The 20,173-nt window shown below is 56.9% G+C and overlaps 1 protein-coding gene across 3 annotated transcripts in view; it reads left to right on the top strand.

The window, feature by feature from the left end:
* BCAR1 (BCAR1 scaffold protein, Cas family member) overlaps positions 1-20,173 on the top strand; it is a 96,720-nt gene that overhangs the window by 63,091 nt on the left and 13,456 nt on the right. Inside the window, exons 1-2 of one of the 3 annotated variants that reach the window (XM_074286013.1) lie at positions 6,948-7,274; positions 18,372-19,037. In XM_074286013.1, coding sequence (XP_074142114.1) covers positions 7,263-7,274; positions 18,372-19,037 — 678 coding nt within the window. In that variant the 5' untranslated portion in view covers positions 6,948-7,262. Of the gene's footprint in view, positions 1-6,947; positions 7,275-7,751; positions 7,875-18,371; positions 19,038-20,173 lie in introns of those variants that run through there. The other 2 variants (XM_074286011.1, XM_074286012.1) reach the window with 2 other exon arrangements.

Genomic DNA, 20,173 nt, shown 5'->3' with positions numbered 1-20,173 from the left:
CATCAGAATACATCCTCATACAGTATTGTTGTTGAAGTGTATAGTGATCTTCTGGTTCTGCTCATTTCACTCAGCATCAGTTGATGTAAGTCTCTCCAAGCCTTTCTGTATTCCTCCTGCTGGTCATTTCTTATAGAACAATAATATTCCATAACCTTCATATACCACAATTTACCCAACCATTCTCCAATTGATGGACATCCATTCATTTTCCAGTTTCTAGCTACAACAAATAGAGCTGCCACAAACATTTTGGCACATACAGGTCCCTTTCCGCTCTTTAGTATTTCCTTGGGATATAAGCCCAATAGCAGCAATGCTGGATCAAAGGGTATGCACATTTTGATAACTTTTGGGGCATAATTCCAAATTGCTCTCCAGAATGGTTGGATTCTTTCACAACTCCACCAATAATGCATCAGTATCCCAGTTTTCCCACATCCCCTCCAACACAAAATATATTTTAATAGTATTTTATTTTTCCAAATACATGCAAAGATAGTTTTTGATATTTACCTCTGCAAAATCTTGTGTTTCAGATTTTTCCCCCTTTCTCCTCTCTTTTCCCCTCCCAAAGACAGCAACCAGTTTGATATAAGTTAAACTTGTGCAATCTTCTAAATATACAAAATATTTTTTTAAAAATTTAGGTTTAAGTGCCTTAGATGGTTGTCTTCTCTGCTAAAATGCAAACTCTTTGAGGGGAGGAGCTGTGTACATGGTAAGAATTCAAGGATGAATAGAATTCCCCCCCCCCTTCTGGGAACCAGAGACAGAGACATGTCAAGTCAGGCCGTAGCATCAGAAAAGGGATGATGGTGGAGCAGGACATAGGCAGAAAATTTTTATGAAATGAATGTGGAGCATTAGAAATAAAAGGGTGTGTCCCTCTGGGGTACCAGGCTGTAGCATCAGATAAGGAATGAAGGTGGAGCGGGACATAGGCAGAAAATTGTTATGAAATGAATGTGGAGCATCAGAAATAAAAGGATGTGTCCCTCTGGGGTACCAGGCCGTAGCATCAGATAAGGGATGAAGGTGGAGCGGGACATAAGCAGAAAATTGTTATGAAATGAATGTGGAGCATCAGAAATAAAAGGATGTGTCCCTCTGGGGTACCAGGCTGTAGCATCAGATAAGGGATGAAGGTGGAGCGGGACATAGGCAGAAAATTGTTATGAAATGAATGTGGAGCATCAGAAATAAAAGGGTGTGTCCCTCTGGGGTAGCCGATTGAGAGAAGACTTTGTTCATCAGTTTTAGGAGAGAGATCCTGCCCATCCCACCCCATCCCATCCTCCCCTTCCCCCCTGCCCCATGGTGTCCTTCTTAGTAAGTTTGTTCTCTAAGGGCTGGTGAAAGGAAGTAATAGGGCAAAGAACTGGGACTGTGTTAATTATTTTGAAATCTGATTTCTTCTAAATGAGGTTATGTTCCAGGACAGGATATTTGTTCCTTAAAAAAAAACCCAGCTCTCCACAGCCTAATTCTTCACTTCCCCTCTGAAAGTCCTCAATTGAATTGAATGAGTTCCTTGTCCCAATTACATCTGGACTGCAGAAAGTCTGGAGGTGATGTTTCTCCAAACACCCCTTTATCAATACTGCCCATGGGCAGAGCGTGTCCATGCTTCCCGGGGATGTTCCCCTTTGCCCTGTGAACCGCCTTTCCTGTCCCCAGCCTCACCTTTATATCTCTTTTTTACTTAAAAAAAAAAAAAGGTGGGGAAGGGATGATGTGAGGGCTCCTGTGAGGAAGATGGGCCCTGGTTTGGTATCATTCGATAAATATTTGTGAAGCATCTGTTTTGTGCAGAGGCCCAGGGACATGAAGATAAAAAGGAACCAAATCCTGTCTTCATGGAGTTTATGTTCTTTTGGGGAATAACCTGTATGAATAAGTAAATCCAAGGTTATACAAAGGAATTGTGTGGTGAAAAGGATGAATAACCCAAGGATCCACAGAGACTTCTAATAAAAGTGAAAACCTTTGCTGAGCCTTGAAGGAAGCTAGGAGTTCTAAGAGCTGGAAGTGAGGAAAGGAATATGGCCCAGATGTGGGAAAGAGCCCATCAAAAGGCATGGATGGAAATGGGAGATGGAGCCGTATGTACAGGGCACAGCGTGTGGGCCCACACCTTCAGTATTGTGGCCAGTAGCTCTAAGTCAGTCTTTAAATAATTTTCAAAATTTTAGAGGGAAGAAAGAAAAAGAAAGAAGGGAGGGAGAAAGGAAAGAGAAAAGGAATGAAGGAAAGAAGAAGTAAAGAAGAAAGGAAGGAAAGAAAGTAGATAGGAAAGAAAGAAGGGAGGGAGGGAGAAAGGAAAGAGAAAAGGAACAAAGGGAAAAAGTAAAGAAGAAAGAAAGAAAAAAGGTAGATATGAAAGAAGGAAGAAAAGAAAGAGAAAAGGGAATGAAGGAAAGAAGTAAAGAATAAAGGAAGCAAAGAAGGTAGATAGGAAAGAAAGAAGGAAGGAAGGGAAGGAGAAAGGAAAGAGAAAAGGAATGAAGGAAAGAAAAAGTAAAGAAGAAAGGAAGGAAAGAAGGTAGATAGGAAAGAAAGAAGGAAGGTAGAAAAAAAGAAATATTAAGTGCCTACTATGTGCTAGATCCTGCTAAATGCTAAAGTACTAGGCAGTGTCTGATCAGAACTCGAACAAATTGGACTGTTCAGAGGCTCAGAGACAACCAGACCCTGAGGTTGGCACTGTATCAGGTAAGAACATTCTGATTCACAGATAGAACTCTGACTCAAAACTGGCACTGTGTTTGGAGCTTGTCCGGCAGAGTGCAGACCCCTGGCACCTTGCCCGTGTTCCTGGGAAGGGGCCAGAGGCAGGGCTGAGCAGGGAAAGCAGTCTGGTCCCCACATGGCACACTGCTCCCCCCCCCATATTTATCTTGGAAACAGGGAAGGTTGAGTCAGTTCTGCCCGTTTTCAAACCTGTGGTGCCGAGGAGTCTGGGTATTTCCCTCCAGGGACTGAGCGGCTAGGTGGTGACAGTGACGTCAGATCAGATGTCTGCAGTGGGTTTAAAATGCAGGGCTCTCCAAAGCTTCCTGTCCTGGCAGTTTGGGGGTGCTGTCGGAGAAACAGGGGGAATGGCAAGGGCTTTGGAGAAGCTGGCCGCTGAGAGGGGGCTGCTAGAGGGAGCAGCCAGTGGCAGCTTAGTGTCCAGCAAGGAGGGATTAATTGTAAAGAGAGCCCTAGTTTACTTATAGCAACCCTGTGAGGTAGGTGGGGGAAAGAACCCTTTTACAGATGAGGAAACTGAGGCTTAAAGAGGTCATATGGCTTGCCTAGAGTTTTATAATAATAGCTTCATTCATATTATATTAAAAAGTATTTAATATGGAAATATATTTTGCATTATTGCAATATATAATTTATATCAATTTGCTTACCTTCTCAGGGAGAGGGGAGGAGGGAAGAGAATTTGGAACTCAATTAAAAAAAAAAAGAATATTAAACAGTTTTTACATGAAATATTGTTTATGAATATTGATATGAAATATCATAGCTAGCATTTCCATAGCACTTAGTCCTTTACAGATACCATCTCATTGATCCCCGCTATGACTTTGGGAGCTAGCTTCTATTATTGTCTTCCCTCCTTCGTTTTCAAGCTTCTTGAGGGCAGGGACTGTTTCCTTTCTGTTGTATGTCCTCAAGAGAAGCACAGTGCTGGGCGCGTTAGAGTGAGGAATTAGAGACTGTCAGAAAGTTGTTCTCTTGTGGTTTTCTTATTTGTATCCCCAGAGCTTGGCAATGTCTGGCACATAGTAGGTGCTCAGTAAATGTTTATCTTATCATTATTTCTATTTGACACTTGAGGAAACTGAAGCAAATAGAAGTTAAAATGACGTGTCCATATTATTATCTCTGTTTTATGTTTGGGGAAACTGAGGCAGGTAGCGGTTAAAATGACTTGTCTGTGTCATCTCTATTTTACATTTGGGGAAACTGAGGCAGGTAGAGGTTAAAATGACTTGTCTGTGTCATCTCTATTTTACATTTGGGGAAACTGAGGCAGGTAGAGGTTAAAATGACTTGTCTGTGTCATCTCTATTTTACATTTGGGGAAACTGAGGCAGGTAGAGATTAAAATGACTTGTTCATATCATTCTCCCTATTTTACAGTGGGGAAAACTGAGGCAGGCAGATGACTTGCCCATCTTTCATAAGGATCTCAGGCTGACTGCAGGAGGGACAGTGAGGCGGCCCAGTGGACAGAGTACAGGCTCTGCAGTCAGAGGAATCTGAGTTCAAATCTTGCCACTTAGTAGCTGTGTGACCCATATCACCCTTAGTCTCTTCAGTTTCCTCATCTGTAGAATGAACTGGAGAAGGAAACGGGAATCTCTGCCCAAACTGGGGTCCCAAAGACTCAGACACCACTGAAAACGACTGAAGAATTCCAAGAATGTGGCAGGACCGTAGGATGCAAGGAGAAGAAAGGTAAAAAAGACTAGGAAGATCCGTAAGATTGTGAAGGGCTTTAAAGGCATTTAGTACTGGAGGCAATAGGGAGCCATTGACGATTACTGAGGAGAGTGACATGCACTTTCTGAGCTCCTTTGGCAGCTGAGTGGAGGATGGACTGGAGGGAGGGAGATGGAGCAGCAGCTACCTTGACTCAGTGGCCCCCTAGTTCTCACTCACTCTTTGCAACCTGGCTTTTGACCTCATTGCCCCAAGGAGAGCCTGCAGGGACCCCTGGAGCTGCAGCCCGTGACCTTTCTGCAGGTTTCATCTTTCTGGAGACTAGTGGACTCTGCTGCAAGGGCTATTTTAGCCTTTTGACTAAAAGCCCCAATCCTCTGGGCCTGGGAGGATCTCGCTGGGCCTCCCAGCCTGCCTCTCCAGGCTTATTGACCACGATCCTCCCCCACCTGCTCTGCACAGAGAGCCGGCCCTTTTCCTTCTAGGGTCACTCCTGGTCACTCCCAGGCCTCTCTGCTCCCTTCTAGCTGCTCCTACTCCCGTGCCCCTCCCCCCTCCATTTTCACTTTACAGGCGCACATGCTGTTTTCCTCCCGTGGCGGGGCAGGGACTGTTTGCTTTTTGGCGTTGTGTGCCCGGCCCGAGCCTGGCACTGCCGTGTGGTGGAGGGCCGTCGTTTCATGAGGATCAGAGAAAAATCGGAGAAATCTCCCCAGCCAGCCGTTCTGGCCCAGAAGGTCTTAGCGCATGTCCCGGACCTCTCCGGCAGCAGCGCCCTGGGGGTCATCACGCCACGGTGGAGCTGACATGCCGGCGGACCCCCCCCACCCCGTGCCTGTTATGGGGGGGGTGCCGGGTTTTCTGAGTCTCCGACGTCTGTTTACTCTCCAAGGGGCAGAGTCCCAGGCCCGTTCCCATTACTCTCCAGGCAACCCGAGCGTCACTGATGACGTTTGCCCAGTTAATGAAGTCCACGCCCGATATGTGGATTCTCCTCCGCTGCCGGGCCGGAGGCGGGAGGGGAGGGGAGTCCGGCCTCGGACGGATGGCGTCCCTCGGGGGGCGGATCCGGGTTCAAATCTCCCCACGCTCGCTTGCTCCAGACCCTGCTGCTACTCTCTCTGAAACTCACTTGGTTCATTTGCAAAATGCGCCGGGGCTTCGAGATCTGTGATCCCGTGATATCGGGAAATTGATTTAGGGGCCGAAATGTACACCTGACCCGAGGGTCCTCTGGAGAATCTTCGGCTCTTGGGGGAGGGAACACCACCTACGAGCATGGTGGAGCACTTCAGTGTGCGGGGGCGGCGGGGGCGGCGCCCCCCGGGGTCAGGAGGACCCGGAGCTCTGGCACAAGGCAGGCGCGTCGGGGCTTCAGTTTCTGCTCCTGGAGAAGGAAATTTCAAGCCATTTCTGTAGCTTTGCCAAGAAAACCCAACTGCGCTCGTGGAGAATTGGACAGTTGCATTTTAAACTCAGTTTTCTTGAATTTTCCCGTGAATTCTAGGCTGATATCTTAATGGTTCTGTAGCGACGGATAAAACGCTCCTTTTTTAGCGTTAAGTGACTCGCCCAGGGTCGCCCAGCCGCTCAGTGTCTGAGGGCAGATTTGAACTCGAGTCTTCCGGAGGCCGTGGCAGGGGCCCCAGTCCCCCCAACACTGAAAGTCTGTGGCCTGCCAGCTGACCTGCTCCAGATCCGGCCTGTCTAGCTGGGAGAGCCGAGGCTAGCAGGTGGATTTGCAGAGAACCTGGGTTCCCATCCTGTTTGATTAGTCCCATAGCACAGAGCAGTAAACTGAGGTTCCTCTTCCAAAAGCTCGTTTTACACTTGAGATAAAAATGCAAATTCGGATCATCCAGCCCCCCTCTCCCTCCCAGCCCCAATCCGGGAGCCATTCCTGGCTGTTCCTGACCCGGGCTTGGATAGTACACAGCTGACTTTAAAGTCAGCACACATTGAAGTACTTAGTAGTAATTGTTACTATTTATATGGCTCTGGCTATGTGCAAAGCGCAGGCTCACCAACACTAGGGCGGCCCCGGCCCTCCAGGTTTAGCCGGGCATACAGCAGGCACTTAATAAATGCGCACTGCATTTAATGGCGGAGGGATGTGGCCGGGAGCGGAGGTGGGCTGCAGACATCTCCGCGAGAGGGAACAGCAAACGTCTTTTGCACACGGTGAGCCCGGAGCTGGGTCGGCAGGGTCGGGGACCCAGACTTGTCCCGAGGCGGCAGAGGAGGGAGCGGGCATTGCAGCAAAGGCTCAGAGCGAGGAGATGGGCATGGACTCGGTCAGGGAACTCTGGGATCCAGAGCCAGGAACCGCGATGCAGCGAGAAGGGCCCGCGGACTGGAAGCTTCGTCCCGCAGTGAGGCCGGCCGCAGAGCGCCAGTCACGTGACCTCCGCCGGCTCTCTCGAGGCCCCCGGGGCCGGCACGTGCTCTGAGGCCCGCCCTTCAAACAGCCCCCAGCGCGCAAGCGCTCCTTCCAGTCCTGAGCTGGAGAGCGGGCTCCAGGGAGCCTGGCGGGCGCTCGGACAGCCTGCGCCGCGGCGGCGGCTCATTTGCATGAACGGCCCGGGAGAGCCAATGGGGAAGCGGGCCGGGCATGCCGGGAGCCGGGCTGGGCAGTGAAGGCAGAAGGTTGGCCGGCCCCCGGGCGGCCCCGGCCAGTGTGCGGGCGCAGCGCTGCGCGTCGGAAGCCGGGAGGCCGGGGCGGCGGCGATGCGCTAGAAGCGGGGCCCTGGAGCCGGGGCCGCCCACACCGAGCCGCCTCTCCCTGCTCCCCGGCAAGGCCGGGGCCCGGGCCCGAGAAAATGAATTACCTGGTGAGTGCGGGCGGGCGGGCGGGCGGGCCGGGGGTCAGTGGGGCCCGGCCCGGGGCCGGGAGGGCAGGTCTCGGGGCCGTCCCTCCTGCGCGGCTCACACCCCCTCTGGCTCGGGGAAGGGCGCGCACCCCCTGCCATCCCTTCCTCCGGACCGCTCGGGGAAGGGGGCGCCCCCTCCCGTGTGACCCCCGCCCGAACACTCCCCCCTTTCTGAAGGCGGGGCGCACATCCTGCTGTGACCCCTCCTCGTCGCACACCCCATTTCTCCCAGCGCCCTCGCCCCCTCCCAGGCGCCCCTTCCTGCACACACCCCCTGTGCGGGAGGCGGGGCGCGCGCACATCCCCTCTTGGGCGGGATCGGGTGAGAAGGGGTTAAGCCTGTGGCATTTCCTGCCGGAATCTTTTCGGGAAAGCCGCAGCCTAGGTGGGCGCTGGCCCAGGTGATCGCTCCGGACCGGGGCCCGCTTCAGCGCACCCCCCCCCTCCCCTGGCCGAGGCCGTCCGGAGTGGGGTTCGGGACTGCGGGCCCCGCCCCCAATGAGGTCACAGCCCCGACCTGCCCTGCCTTTAAGCTGTCCCAGGGATCGCCCCGCCCCAAAGGTAGAAAAGTTGTCCACTCTGGGTGGGGGAGGAGACGCCGGGTCCTCTCTGCGGTGGGTTTTTCTGGGTGGACTCGGCTGCCTTTGGCTCTGCTCTGGGAGGCGGCGGCTTGGGGCAAAACCTCCTGCGCCTCTGGGGGGAGGGGCGTCTCGGAGAGGAATTGACCCCGGATCCCAGGCGGCTCCTCGGGAGGGTGTTAATGATTCACCGAGAGCTCAGGAGCCTGCGGCCGGGGAGGCTGCCCGCGCAGCCCTGCTCCTGCCCTCTTACCTGCTGTTGGGAACGCCGGATGTAACCCCTGGGGCCGGCCGGGACCCGCTTTGGGGGGGTCCGGGGCCGCCCCGCCTCCCAACGCTTTATTCCCCCCTCCCCCGCTCCGGGTCAGTCTGCTCTCAGACCCGGAGTGATACTGGAGACCGCAGAGATCCGGGGAGGCCCCGCGGCCCCCAACTTTGGGCCGGGCTCCTAATGCTGTGGGGGCTGGGCTGGGACACAAGAGCAAGGCTCTCCCACCCCTGTTGTAAAAGCCTCCCCTTTCCCTCCCACCTGAGGCGGGCAGAGCGGGGCAGTGCTCCTGGGAGGAGCAGGTGTGCCCGTGTTATCGGGGCGCTGGGCGGGGGAGGGGAGCGGAGCTGTCAGAGCAGGTGGAGGGAGGCGGGCCAGGCCGGCTCCCAGAACAGGGCGTGGAAGGGGGCTGAGGGCGCTGCCGCTCCCGGGCACCCCCTGCCCGCAGGCGGGCGCAGGAGCCGAGCCGCGGTTGCCGGGCTGGGTACTTTTTCCATGCCCCGAGGGCGCGTGGAGCCTGTGCTGTTCCAGAACCTGAAAGTCTGAGCAGGGGCAAGTCTGGGCCGGGAGCGCCGGGGAGCGCCGCTGCTGCTGCCAGAGCCAGGGTGTGAGCCGACACGAGCGCCCCGCCGGCTGGCTTTCGGCCCGCTGGGGGCACAGCCAGGCCGCTGGCAGGTTAAATAAGGGTGGAAGGGCGGGGGAGCCGCGGGGCCCTGCACTGGGGTCTGGGAAAGCAGGGCCGGAATGGAGGAACTCCCCCGAAACCCGCAGAGGAGGCAGCGGGGGCAGGTCCGCCGGGTGGCCCAGGCTCCCTGACTCAGAGCCAGCGGATGGGCCCCAAGGCACCTGGGGATTCAGGGACAAAAAGGGCCCTGCCTGATGGAGGGGGGAGGGGGGAGGCCGCGGGGAGGCCCGGGGTTCGGATCGAGCTGCAGAGCTTCCCCGAGCACGCGCACTTCCGTCTGCTTGTCTCCCCCAGGACTAAGCGCTGCTGGGGACCCTTTGGTCCCAGGTCACCCTCGTCCTCTCAGCCTTCCAGCCTCGCGGAGCGGGCAGAGGGCCAGCATGGACCCAGGCACAGAAATGCAAGCCCGGGGCTCTGCTGGGTTAGGGGGTTAACCCTCAGGCCGGAGGGTTTGAGAAGCCCAGCTGAGAAGGGCTTGTCTCCATCCTTACCAGCACTGAGGAGCGCGTTAAGGAGAAAATAAGACTGTGCTAGTGTGGGCCCCTGTATTAGTGGCGCCCGAAAACCCCCTTTTCTCCAGGACTCGTGTGGTGTCTACATCACGTCTCTCAAACTAACAAAACCGAGATACCCACGTGGGAAAGGGGGGCAGAGCACGGCATCTTTTTTTTTTTTAATAAGACAAAGTCAGAGGTGGGGGGAAGTGCCCGATTTCCAGCAGCCTGAAAATGGTGGGACCCGAGGCCATGCAGCTTCCTCTGGCCGGTCATTTGGTCTGAGTCCAGCTCTTTGTGGCCCCATTTGGGGTTTTCTTGGCAAATGTACCAAAGTGGTTTATCATTCCTTCTACAGTTCGTTTTATAGATGAGGAAACTGAGGCAGGCAGGGTTCAGTGACTTGCCCAGCTGACTGTCTGAAGGCAGATTTGACCTTGGGCCTCCTGACTCTCCTCACCTATCCCCCGTGCCACTAGCTGCCCCTTGGCCGCCTTAGAAGTCCCACAAAGAGGGACCGGGGGAAGGAAGCTGGAAGTTGATGAGCCCCCGTTCCTGTTCCAGGCCGCCATGTCCGCCAGCCCCTGCACATCCTTACTGGAAGTAGGAGGGGGCGTTTGCCTCTGATACCCACCGTGGAAGGCTCAGGTATTCTTTCCTACCTCCACAGATCCCCCGGACCTGTTAGCACAGGCTGTGCCTGGGGGGAGAGAGTCAGGCCAGCGCAGGAGGGCTCCCATCTCGCCTGGCCGTCAGGGGCCCCCCCTGGGGTCAGCAGAGGGTCCACCTTGTTGCCTCTTCTTGCCCTGGACAGATTGTAGACTCAGGCTGCCTGCCAGCTGCTCAGTCTGGCTTTCTCCTCGTCCCATGCCCGCACCCATGTGTGCTCCCAAATGCCAGCCTCTCCCTGGTTGGAGAAACTGAGACCGGAAGCCCTTTCTGGGCTCTGCTGACAGGGTCTGGTGGGACATTCATTGAGCCCCTGAGACTGGCGGTGGACTCCTGGCACAGAGGAAAGAGAAAGCAGCAGATGTGGGGTCAGAAGGCCCAGGTTGGAATCCTGGCCCTGCCCACTAGCTGGTGGAGTCACCCTAATCTGTGAAATGAGACAGGTAGCGGCTCCCCTTCAGCTCTGTGTGCCCATTGCCACTGCCCCGGGGCCTGTGGGAGAGGGGACCCCCTCACCCAGGGCCCTTCCAGGCTCACCCCAGCTGAGGTCAGAGAGCACTGGTCTGGCGGAGGCGTCTCCGCTCTCCCTCAGACAAAGGGCTCCTCTGTATGCCCCTCACTGACGGCCTGGGCTTCTCCCAGACACAGAGTCCTTGTTGATCTTAGCCAAGAACGGGACCCGAGGGCTGCCAGGTCCCTTTAGAAAAGGGTTCCACCCTGTGGCCTGAGAACTGGCCTCTTGCAGGATGGCGCACTCATCCCTTGCCCAGCCTAACCGGAGGAGGCGGGAATGGGTTTAACGGTCACTTGGAGGGGGCCTTGGCCCTCGAAGGGCGAGGGAAGAAGTGAGTAGGAGCTTTTGAGATGCTTGGTACAGAAGACCACAAGGGATGGAAGCCGGTTCATTGTCCCTTGTCTCGGTCCCAGAGAGCTTGGTTCTCAGAAGTCCACGCTGCTCAGAAGTTGGGGTGCTGGTTTCTGTGCCCCCCGGCTGGAGAGGTAAATCTGGCCTCTGTAGAACTGCTGCCCCAACTCCAGGCCTGAGGGCCGCATTCATCTGCAGACAAGCAGATTTTCTCGCCAGAATCTTCCTGGAGCAGGCCAGGGGAGGCTGACTGGGCTGCAGCGGCTTTCTGGACCTTGTTCCAACTCATCGTGACTGGCTTTCCTCCCTAGGAGACTAGAGGAGCCACTGTCTCATAGATCACATTTAGCTCTGGGAAGGCACAAGCTCCATTTGCTCTCATTCATTAGTGCGTTCTGGAAATAGTTATTTAATACCTACTATGTGCAGGTCTCCCTGTGGACTTGAGGAACAAGCTGTGGCGCCGGATTCACTTCTCTCCCTTTTCCTAAAGTTTTTGCGGGCCATGACACTTGCAGGCCCCCGCTTCCCCCAGCTACCCGGCTTTGGGGCTCCATCTCCATCCTTTCCCATTGATGCCTTGGTGAATGTTCTCCTAGTTTAGAATTCCCCTCCACTCCCACCAAGTGCCTTCATGAACCAAGCTGCAGAGCTGCCTCCTGGACTCGCATCCAGGACTGAGCAAGGCAGTCTTCAGGGCAGAATGGTTTTCTGGCCGTGTTCCATAGATGTCCCAACTGGACCCATTGGCCGAGGGACCTCTCAGCCCTCAGAAGTCGGAAGCCCTTGGGGGGGTGGAGACAGGGATGGGAGATAGAGTCTTACTTCTGTCCTTGGGTCCTGCCAGTGTCTGGCAGCAGGTTACAAACCCCTGGAAAAGGAAAACCAGAAGATTGTGTAGACTCAGTCCCGAGACTTTGAGGTTCTGAGTCTCCCGCTGTTTGTGGGGCATCTGTGGCTCTACGTAGCGAGGAGGGGGCAGGGCCGAGGTTCCTGCTCGCTGGGGGTCTAACAGTTTTCTCCCCCAAATTGTAACATCTCCATGTCCTAGGACTGCTCTTGCGAGGTAGGCAAGGGGGTGGGTGGGCAAGAAACTAAGGCCAGTGAGACAGAGAGGCTTGTGCAGGGACTTTGCCCTCCTGCCCCCAGCCTGGTCGCTCCCTCCTCCGGGACCTCGGGCCTGGCTCTTTGTTTTCAGCAGTTCCTGGGTTCGCTTCCCTTGGAGGCCCCGGTGGTAGCTGGAGCCGAGAGCTGAGCAGGGACCCCCTCCCCGCTGGTACCGAGGAGGCTGGGGCTGTGTATGTGCAGCGCCGGGCAGTGGCTGAGGAAAGCTCCCAGGGATGAGCAGGGCACAATGAGCAGCATTATCTCAAGTGGAGAGCCTTCAGCACCCAGACCCGCAAACACCCGATGCTAACAACTGGCTGCTTGTTGCACGTGAAGCAGGCTGGTGAAGGATTCATGCCTGTGTCACCTTGGCACTGGCACCCCAGGGGGCTGACCTCACTGTCCTGGCCATGGGGGCGCTGCAGATGGGCACCAGGGCATCTGCCTGCTCTCCTGGGTTTGTGGGGCTCACCCTGGCTAGGCCAAAGTCAGAGCCCTGTGCCTTGTCTGAGAAGCAGTTTTTCTGGCAGGCAACAAGGTGAGGATGTTCTTGTTTGCCCTCCCAGTGCCCAGTGCACAGAACTTCCCTGTTTATTAAGGAATTCTTGGTTGATTCTCAGGGGCCAGCAGGAGGGAGAGATGCCAGAAGGGCCGGGTACTGTGGGAGCCCCTCCCCCCCAACCACACATCCCTGGCTGCAGCCATTCTGGTGGAGGTCTCTGTATTTCCGAGGACGGCCATGGCCTGGGCGATTTCCATGTACTCTGAAGGTGCTGCCTTTGGTCTCTGGGCCCCCCTCATGGTGATCCCCATTTGGGGAATAGGGCCTTGGGACAGATGGAGGAGTCTTCTTCCTTCCCCAAGTCCCCATCATCATCACCAGCCGTGTTTGTACCAGGAGTGTGCCAGGGATCAGGCCTGTGTCCAGACCTGCCAGTATTGTTTGAGCGTGTATGGGACTCACACAGAGAGTGAACAGGACAAGGCAGCTAGGCTGGGTGGAGCCAGTGGTCAAGCTGGTCTCGCTTCTCAAGAACCGGCCTCTGAGGCTGGGCAGTCCGAGGCTAGGCCTCCCCAGAGGCTGGGCCATATGAGGCTGGCCCTGGAGGGGAAGTAGAAATTTAATGGCTGGGGTGGGGGGTGGGGGTCCTCTGAGATAGGGCCCCAGTATCTGCTTTGCCTGGAAGGCCAGAGACCATAGAAGTCCTTGATGGGAGGACCCCACACTGCTCACTTTCTCTCCCTGTGGCCCTGAGACTCAGGAGTCGCCTCATTTAAGCAAGTAGGGTCCCTGCCCCAGCCTCAGGGAGCTCTGATGGTTCCAAGGGGAGCCTGGAAGAGGCTGGGATAGTACAGTAATGTTTAGGCCCGGCTTTCAGAGCCGGACCTTGAAGTGCCTTAGAGAACTTTTTGGTCTGGACCTTGTTTGGGGGAAGAGCCCAGGCCCACAGGATGATTATGTGGTACATCCAAGAGTAATAAATCCTGCTGATGTGGCCCTTAAACATCCGCAGGTAAGCCTGTAGGCCAGGTGCCTGGGTTCCCATTACCTCAGAGTGCCTCAGGTGAAAAGCCGAAGCTCCTCTGGGATGGGAAGCACAGCAGATGGAGCACTGGGCCTGGAGTCAGGAAGAACCGAGTTCTAATTCTGCCTTGGACGTTTCCTAGCTGGGTGACTAGGGTAGTTCCAGGGCCCCCAAGGAAGCTGTTTGACAGGGCTGGCAAGGTTTCATTTGGTAGATCCCGGCCCTCTGTTTTATTTTCTTTGGCTCCATGTGCCATAGCCTTTCCTTTCCTTTCTTGTATTTACACCCTCCCTTCTAAGAAAGGAAAATTAGCAAATTTAGCAAGAAAATTACCCCTTCAGAAGGCCTGGGCAGCCTTCTGTACCCAGAGTCCCCACCTGGAACCCAAGATTCCCTCCCTTAGGGATGGAAACACCTTCCCCGCCCCCAAGGTAGCTTCAGCCTTCCCGGGCTCAGGCGGGGAATAGACTATACAATTAGCTGCAGTCTTTAGCCAGGACCTGCACAGACATTACAATGAGCTCATGGGTGGGGGTGGAGAAGGCCCCAGCAGCCAGCCCTGAGGGGCGGCCTGTCCGGGATTAACTCCTTAGGACCTTGAGCCTTCCCACCTGGAGTCCCGGGGCTGGTCACCTAAGGACAGCTTGTCCCGAGTTCATTCCTGGCCCTTTGGAGCTGGGGGAGGCAGCCTGGTGCTTGAGCCGCCCTCTGTCCCAGCAGCCAAGGAGGTAGGTGGCCAAGGGAAGGAATCCGGCTTGGGCCCGAGTGGCCCAGCTCCTCCAGAGGCAGGAAGATGAGCCTTGCTGGGAGAAGAAGGAGGCTTCTGTTAGTGCCCACCATTCCCTGGGCCGGGAGGAGAGGAAGGAGGCCTTTGCTGAAGGGGAATTCCCTTTTGTCTCCGGGTGGGCTGGTTTTGGTGGCAGCCCCCACCCCCAATCCTTGGGACTGACAGCCTCTGACTGGGCTAGAGGGGAAATTCTCCCTCTGACTCACTTTCCAGGCACTTCCTGTCCATGAGGAAGGTGTAGGGGGAGGGGTGGGAGTTAGGCACCCAAAATGGAAAGGGAGCCTGAGGAGGGGGGAGCCTTGAGCTCCTCTGTTCCAGGGTCACTGCCGTAGGCGGTCCCTCCCCCTCCCCCCAGCAGCCAGCTTTTGGACAGGATGTAATTCCAGAGGGGAGGCCGCCTGGAGACCATATTTGGGAAGTCTGCTCCAGAGCATCTCAGCTCCCCCAGCTCGGCTCAGACTCATTCATAGCTTTCCCCTTCTGTGTCCCTGCTAGGAAGGAAGTGCGCTGGTGGATGGGGTGGGAGAACGGGGCTGGAAGAGAGGGAAGGGTTAAGTCCTGCCTCCCCCACCCCCCAGCCTTAGATGATTATCTGGCGGCCTCCACTCTGCTGAGCTGTGTCAGCCGCTGGGACATTCAGAATTCTGGAATCCGGCTAGGACCCAAACCCCGGCTTTGCTGGGGAGGAAAGGCGAAAGGCCTTGGCCAAGGTCGCACAGTAGCAGAGGAGCAGCGTGAGCTTGCTGCCACAGGCCCACCCTCCACCCTGCCGCTCCTCTGGTCGCTGGGCAGGCACGGGTCAGCTGGAGGTGGAGGGCGGGGAGGACCCTCCCCCATCTCCTCTCCTTCCCTCTGGTCTCTCTCCAGCCCCCTCCCCCCTCCAGACACCCTGCTCGCTCACCCTGAGTCCCCACAGAAGGGCCATCCTGTTTTTCTGTTTACGTTCCCAGTGATTTCTGTTTCCTCTTGGCTTCCAGCCACCCCAGGTCTGGCTCTCCCTGGGGCCTAGAACAGCTGGACTGGCCTTGCAGCAGTTTTCCTGGGAACTGCCAGCAGGGAGCCAGCCTGGCTGCCCGATCTTGGAGAATGGCAGCTGCGTGCGGCCCCCAGCCCTTCCCCCCTCATTATTTTGGGGAGAGGAGAGACAAAACTCACTCCTGTGCTGCTTTTCGGGTTCTGGGGCCTGCTTTCAAATCCCAGGGACTTTGGGTAGATCATTCTTAGCATCTCTGGCCTCAGTTTCCCCATCTGCAACTTCCAAGGTTTCCTCATCTCCAAGTTTGTGAGCATGGACCTCAGAGCCCTAAGGCAGAGCTGAGAGTTGGCTTCTTGGGGAGGAAAGAGATTTTTCTGCCCTGATCATCTGGACATCAGCTCTGCTCAAACACCCCTCCCCCTCCCCCCCAAAGATCTGCTCTTCTGGGGTCGATGGCACTGGTTCTTGCCTGTATGTTGAATTTTCTTGTCCGTGTATTCATTGTGGATTCTCTGGAAAGGGGTTGGTTTGCCTTGCTTCTCCCCCCCCCCCCCTGCACTGATTCAGATTCTGAATTAAGCAGAAATGGGATAGTCATTTATGCAGCTCCTTCTGTGTGCCGCAAAATATGCTAAGTATTTAAAAACCCAAATATCATTTCGTTTGCTCCTCATAAAAACCCTGTAAGACATTCCCATCTAACGTTTGGGGAAACAGGCTGCTGGAGGTGACTTGCCTGTGCTTTCACAGCAAGTAAGTGTCTGGGGCCGGGTTTGAACTCGGATCTCCTGGCTCTGGCCCATCCGTTGTTTCCCCAACAGGACCGCATCCTCGGTTTAGGCCTGGACAGCTTGTCTCAGGCCCCCACCTTGTGAATTGTCCCCATCAGCTGTCAGGATTCTGTTCCACAAATCAGGGTTTGTTGGTGGCTCCCATGAGCAATGGCTGTTGTGGGCCTTGCGCAGACAAAGCAGCTAAGGCCCAGGCCTGTTCTCCGCCCTGTGCCTTCTGATGAGGGAGGGGGGGCGAGAGTCAAGGAGAGGCAAGTGCTCCGAGAAAGCCCAGGGGCCTTTCCCAGACAGGGGCGCAGCTGGCCAAGCACCCTCAGGTGGGCCTGGAAGGCCAGGCTTGGGCTGAGCCTGCTCCCTTTTCCTTCGTAAGGGCGGGCAGCTTGTGCAGTGCCCGAGTGCCGGGGCAGCTCCATCTGGCCTCCAGCCTGGAGCTCCTGTGCCTTCTGGGGGAGGGGGCCACAGCCCAGGCCAGCCTTCGGCTGCTGAGCAGAGCCCACTCTAGCCACAACCGGTCTTCTGCAGTCTTCTGAAGTGAATGTGCCTGGACACCCAGGACTGCTTAGTCCCAGCCTGAGGCAGTGGTTCAGGGAGAGCCAGAAACCCACAGTGCAGAGCCCCAGTCCGAGGTTGCTGCTCAGGGGCCCCAGGGTCTGGGCCCAGCTGCCTTGGGTTGCTGAGATGTGTCAGAGGGGCTGATAAATGAGCCTTTCCCCATCCCCTGGGCCTTGTCGTTGGGGAGATCTCTGTGGAGGGTTGGGGTGAGCTGTGACTGGTCCCCCTTAGTGCCCGTTGTAGGTGTCCAGAGTGTCACTCTGCTCAGATTCACCCCGTGTGTTTCCATGGAGCACAACCAGTGTCCACGGTCATGACTTCCCATGGGACTCTGGAGCAGGACCTTGGCCACTGGAATTGGGAGGAGGCCTGGGCCACTGGCCCTTACCTGCAGCCCAACAAGGTTAGGGTCTCCTGGTTGCGAGTTTGGTGAAAGAATTTGCACTCGGTCCCCAGATTAAGGGGCGGAGTCCGACAGCAGGCTCCTTTCCAAGGGAGTTTAACAGAGTCGGAGCCGAGAAGAGAATTTTGTGGGGAAGGAATCAGATTGGGGGACGAGCCAGAGCGATGGCGGAGAGGCCGAGTGCCAGCTGGGTGGGTCCTGCCCTGACTGACCAGCAGAATCGGAACTGGGCCCTCTCCTCCAGCCTCGTGGCTGCTGCTCTCAGGCCGCCTTGCTCTGGGACTTCTCAGGAACTGTGCTTCCTCCAGGTGAAGTCACCGAGGGCAGGCCGGGCAGCCGGCCAAGCAGCCGAGCCCGACCTTCCTCGCATCCCAGCCCTGCTCTGCTGACTGCGGGGTCCGAGGAGTGACTGCCCCTTGGCACCCCGGGTTCAGCTCCCACTCTGTCCCCCACAGTGCTTCTGAGGCGTTGTGGGGAGGGGTGGCTGCCCCGGTCCCCGAACAAGCTCCCACTGCCATGCTCTTCTCTGCAGCTGCCCTCAGTGTCTTGTGAAGCTCCAGGGGGCCTCACCTTCCTGCCCCCAGGGCTCTCCCGGGCTCTGGGCCCCAGAGAAGGGAGTGCTTCAGGTAGGAGGCTTCCTGAGACATCCAAGCCTAATGGGGCTGAGTTTAGAAGGGAGGTGAGGGCCCTCTCCGGGTCCGGGCGCCGCAGGAATTCCTGACTAGTGCTCTGGTGACTCACCTGCTGGGTGTCCTTGGGCCGCGATTGGGATTGATTGTGATCCCCTGAACCCCCTGCCCTGGGCATGCCCTTGCCTCCTCCTCCCCCATTTCACATTTGTCTCTTTCCCCCTTGCTGGCCTGGCGCGGACCTCCTGTCATCTCTGGGCTCCCAGTTGGCAGGAGCTGCTCCGCTGGCCATGCTGAGGGAGCCTTCCGAGGGGAGCCTGCGCCCTCTCCCCGCCAGTCCTTGGCTGCTCAGGAGCTGCATGGCTTACGTGCCCCCAGCAGTTGCCCATGCCCCTCCTCAGGCCCCTGGACTGGGGGCTCAGCGCTGCTGGGAATGCGCAGGTGGGGAAGGGCCTGTGATTGTACAAGGGACCCCAGCAAAGAGATCAACATAATGGCCTGCACTTGGCAGGTGGTCCAGGCCAGTGGGATCCACAGCTTCAGGAAGGGCTCAGAGAAACGAGGGGATGATGGGTCCTGGCTGGGTAAAAAAGCCATTGGGGGAAGGCTGGTTCCCACCCCGGGGGGCAGGGGCTGTGCCTGAGGCTGCGCTGGAGTAGGGCTTTGGGGTGGGGGGGGAGACCCCCTCTCGGTCAGTTGGTAATCGCCCTTCTCTTCTCTCTCCCCAGAACGTGTTGGCCAAAGCGCTCTATGACAATGTGGCCGAATCCCCTGATGAGCTGTCCTTCCGCAAGGGTGACATCATGACCGTTTTGGAGCGCAACACTCAGGGGCTGGATGGCTGGTGGCTCTGCTCCCTGCATGGGCGCCAGGGCATCGTGCCGGGCAACCGGCTCAAGATCCTGGTGGGCATGTATGACAAGAAGCAGGGCGTGCCAGGCCAGGGGCAGCCGCAGCCGCAGCCAGCCCTGCCCTGCCATCCGCAGGGCCTCTACAACGTGCTCTCCCCCGCCTCCCAGTATGCCCCCATGCACCCTGCCTACCAGCCCCAAGGAGAGGGCGTCTACCTGATCCCAGGCCCCAACAAGGCACAGCAGGGGGTCTACCAGGTGCCCCCTGCAGGAGGGCAGTTCCAGTCCCCCCCGGCCAAGCAGCCCCTGATGTACCAGAAGCAGAACCCCCATCACCAGTTCCAGAGCCCAGCCCAGGAAATCTACCAAGTCCCCCCATCGCTAAATCCCACACTGGACGTATACCAGGTGCCCCCCGGGCCCGGGAGCCCCCCTCAGGATATCTACCAGGTGCCCCCCTCAGCCGGGATGGGCCAGGACATCTATCAGGTGCCCCCTTCCATGGATGTGCGGAACTGGGAAGCGACCAAGCCACCCACAAAGGTAGAGTTGCTGGCGGGCAACGCCCGCCCTGTCCTCTTACCCTCTGTGTCCTGGGTCCCATGGGACACGCTTAGACAGGGAGGGGAGAGGGGGCTGCAGATGGCCGTCTCCGAGAGGAGCCCTGACCACTTTCTGGCCCCACTGAAGGCTGGTCTGTCCAGCATCGCTCAGGGTCCCTGGTGTCCATCGGTTCCAAGAGTCCTCCTCTGCCCTCAGGGGCTGCTCTGAGGGAATGGACTGATATTGGGGGCTGCAGATGGCTTGGGGGTCTGGGGGGCAGAGGAAGCCATTTTCTGTATCCTAGGAGAGAGGTAAAGGGCTAGTGAGCAACAAGGGAGAAAAGGAAGGTGGGAGAGGGTGGAGTGGGGCACAGAAACGTTCCGGAGTGGGCCTGGGCTGCCTTGGAAAGCCTGCTCTGGCTCTCTCTCCAACCACCCCCGCCCTGGGGTTACGATCTGCCTGGCAGTGCCCTTGCGTGCTCTCCTTCTCCCAGACAATTTAAAGGTTCCCTCTCTGCTCCCATAAGTGTCATTCTTCCATCTGGGCCAGGCCATGGGAGGAGAGCGGGCTGGCCTCGAAGGCCCGGTGCTGGGCTCTCGTGAAGGCCCCGAGAAGGAGACGTCCACGGGCACCTGCTGGGAGGGCCCGTTTCCCTTGGCTCTCAGAAGCAGGGGGGGCTGCAGAGGGAGATTGCGGCTCGGGTGGGGAGAGCAGTCTCTGGGACTTGGAGGCGGGAGGGCCGTTTGTCAGGAGCGGTCGTGGGCAGGGATTCTGGGCAGCTTGGGATGACTTGGGGACTTGGTGCTGTCCCTGACCAGCTGGTGCCGGGGGGGAGGAAGGGCGCGAGAAGGGTCCTGCTCTGCTGCCCTTATCCCAGGGACTTCATTGCTTCACAAGCTCAGCCAAGCCGGCCTTCATGTTTGCCTCATCCCTTCTCACTGGTTCTGGGGCTCCTGGGTCCTTAAAGAACCAGCCCCAGCAGCCCTCTTCCAATCCTTCCCCCGTCCTCCCCACAAAACAGGACCTTATAATTTCCAAGTATCCTCTGATCAGATTAAGCCGCCAGGGCCATAACAGTCTCCCTGCTGGGCACACGGCCGTAGTCGCTGTTTGTGGGTGGGTCGGGTACAGGCCGG

Source organism: Sminthopsis crassicaudata, chromosome 2, assembly GCF_048593235.1.
Source record: "Sminthopsis crassicaudata isolate SCR6 chromosome 2, ASM4859323v1, whole genome shotgun sequence".
NCBI classification, from domain to species: Eukaryota; Metazoa; Chordata; class Mammalia; order Dasyuromorphia; family Dasyuridae; genus Sminthopsis; species Sminthopsis crassicaudata.
The sequence above is the reverse complement of the archived record's forward strand: the minus strand, read 5'-3'. Positions and strand labels throughout refer to the sequence as shown.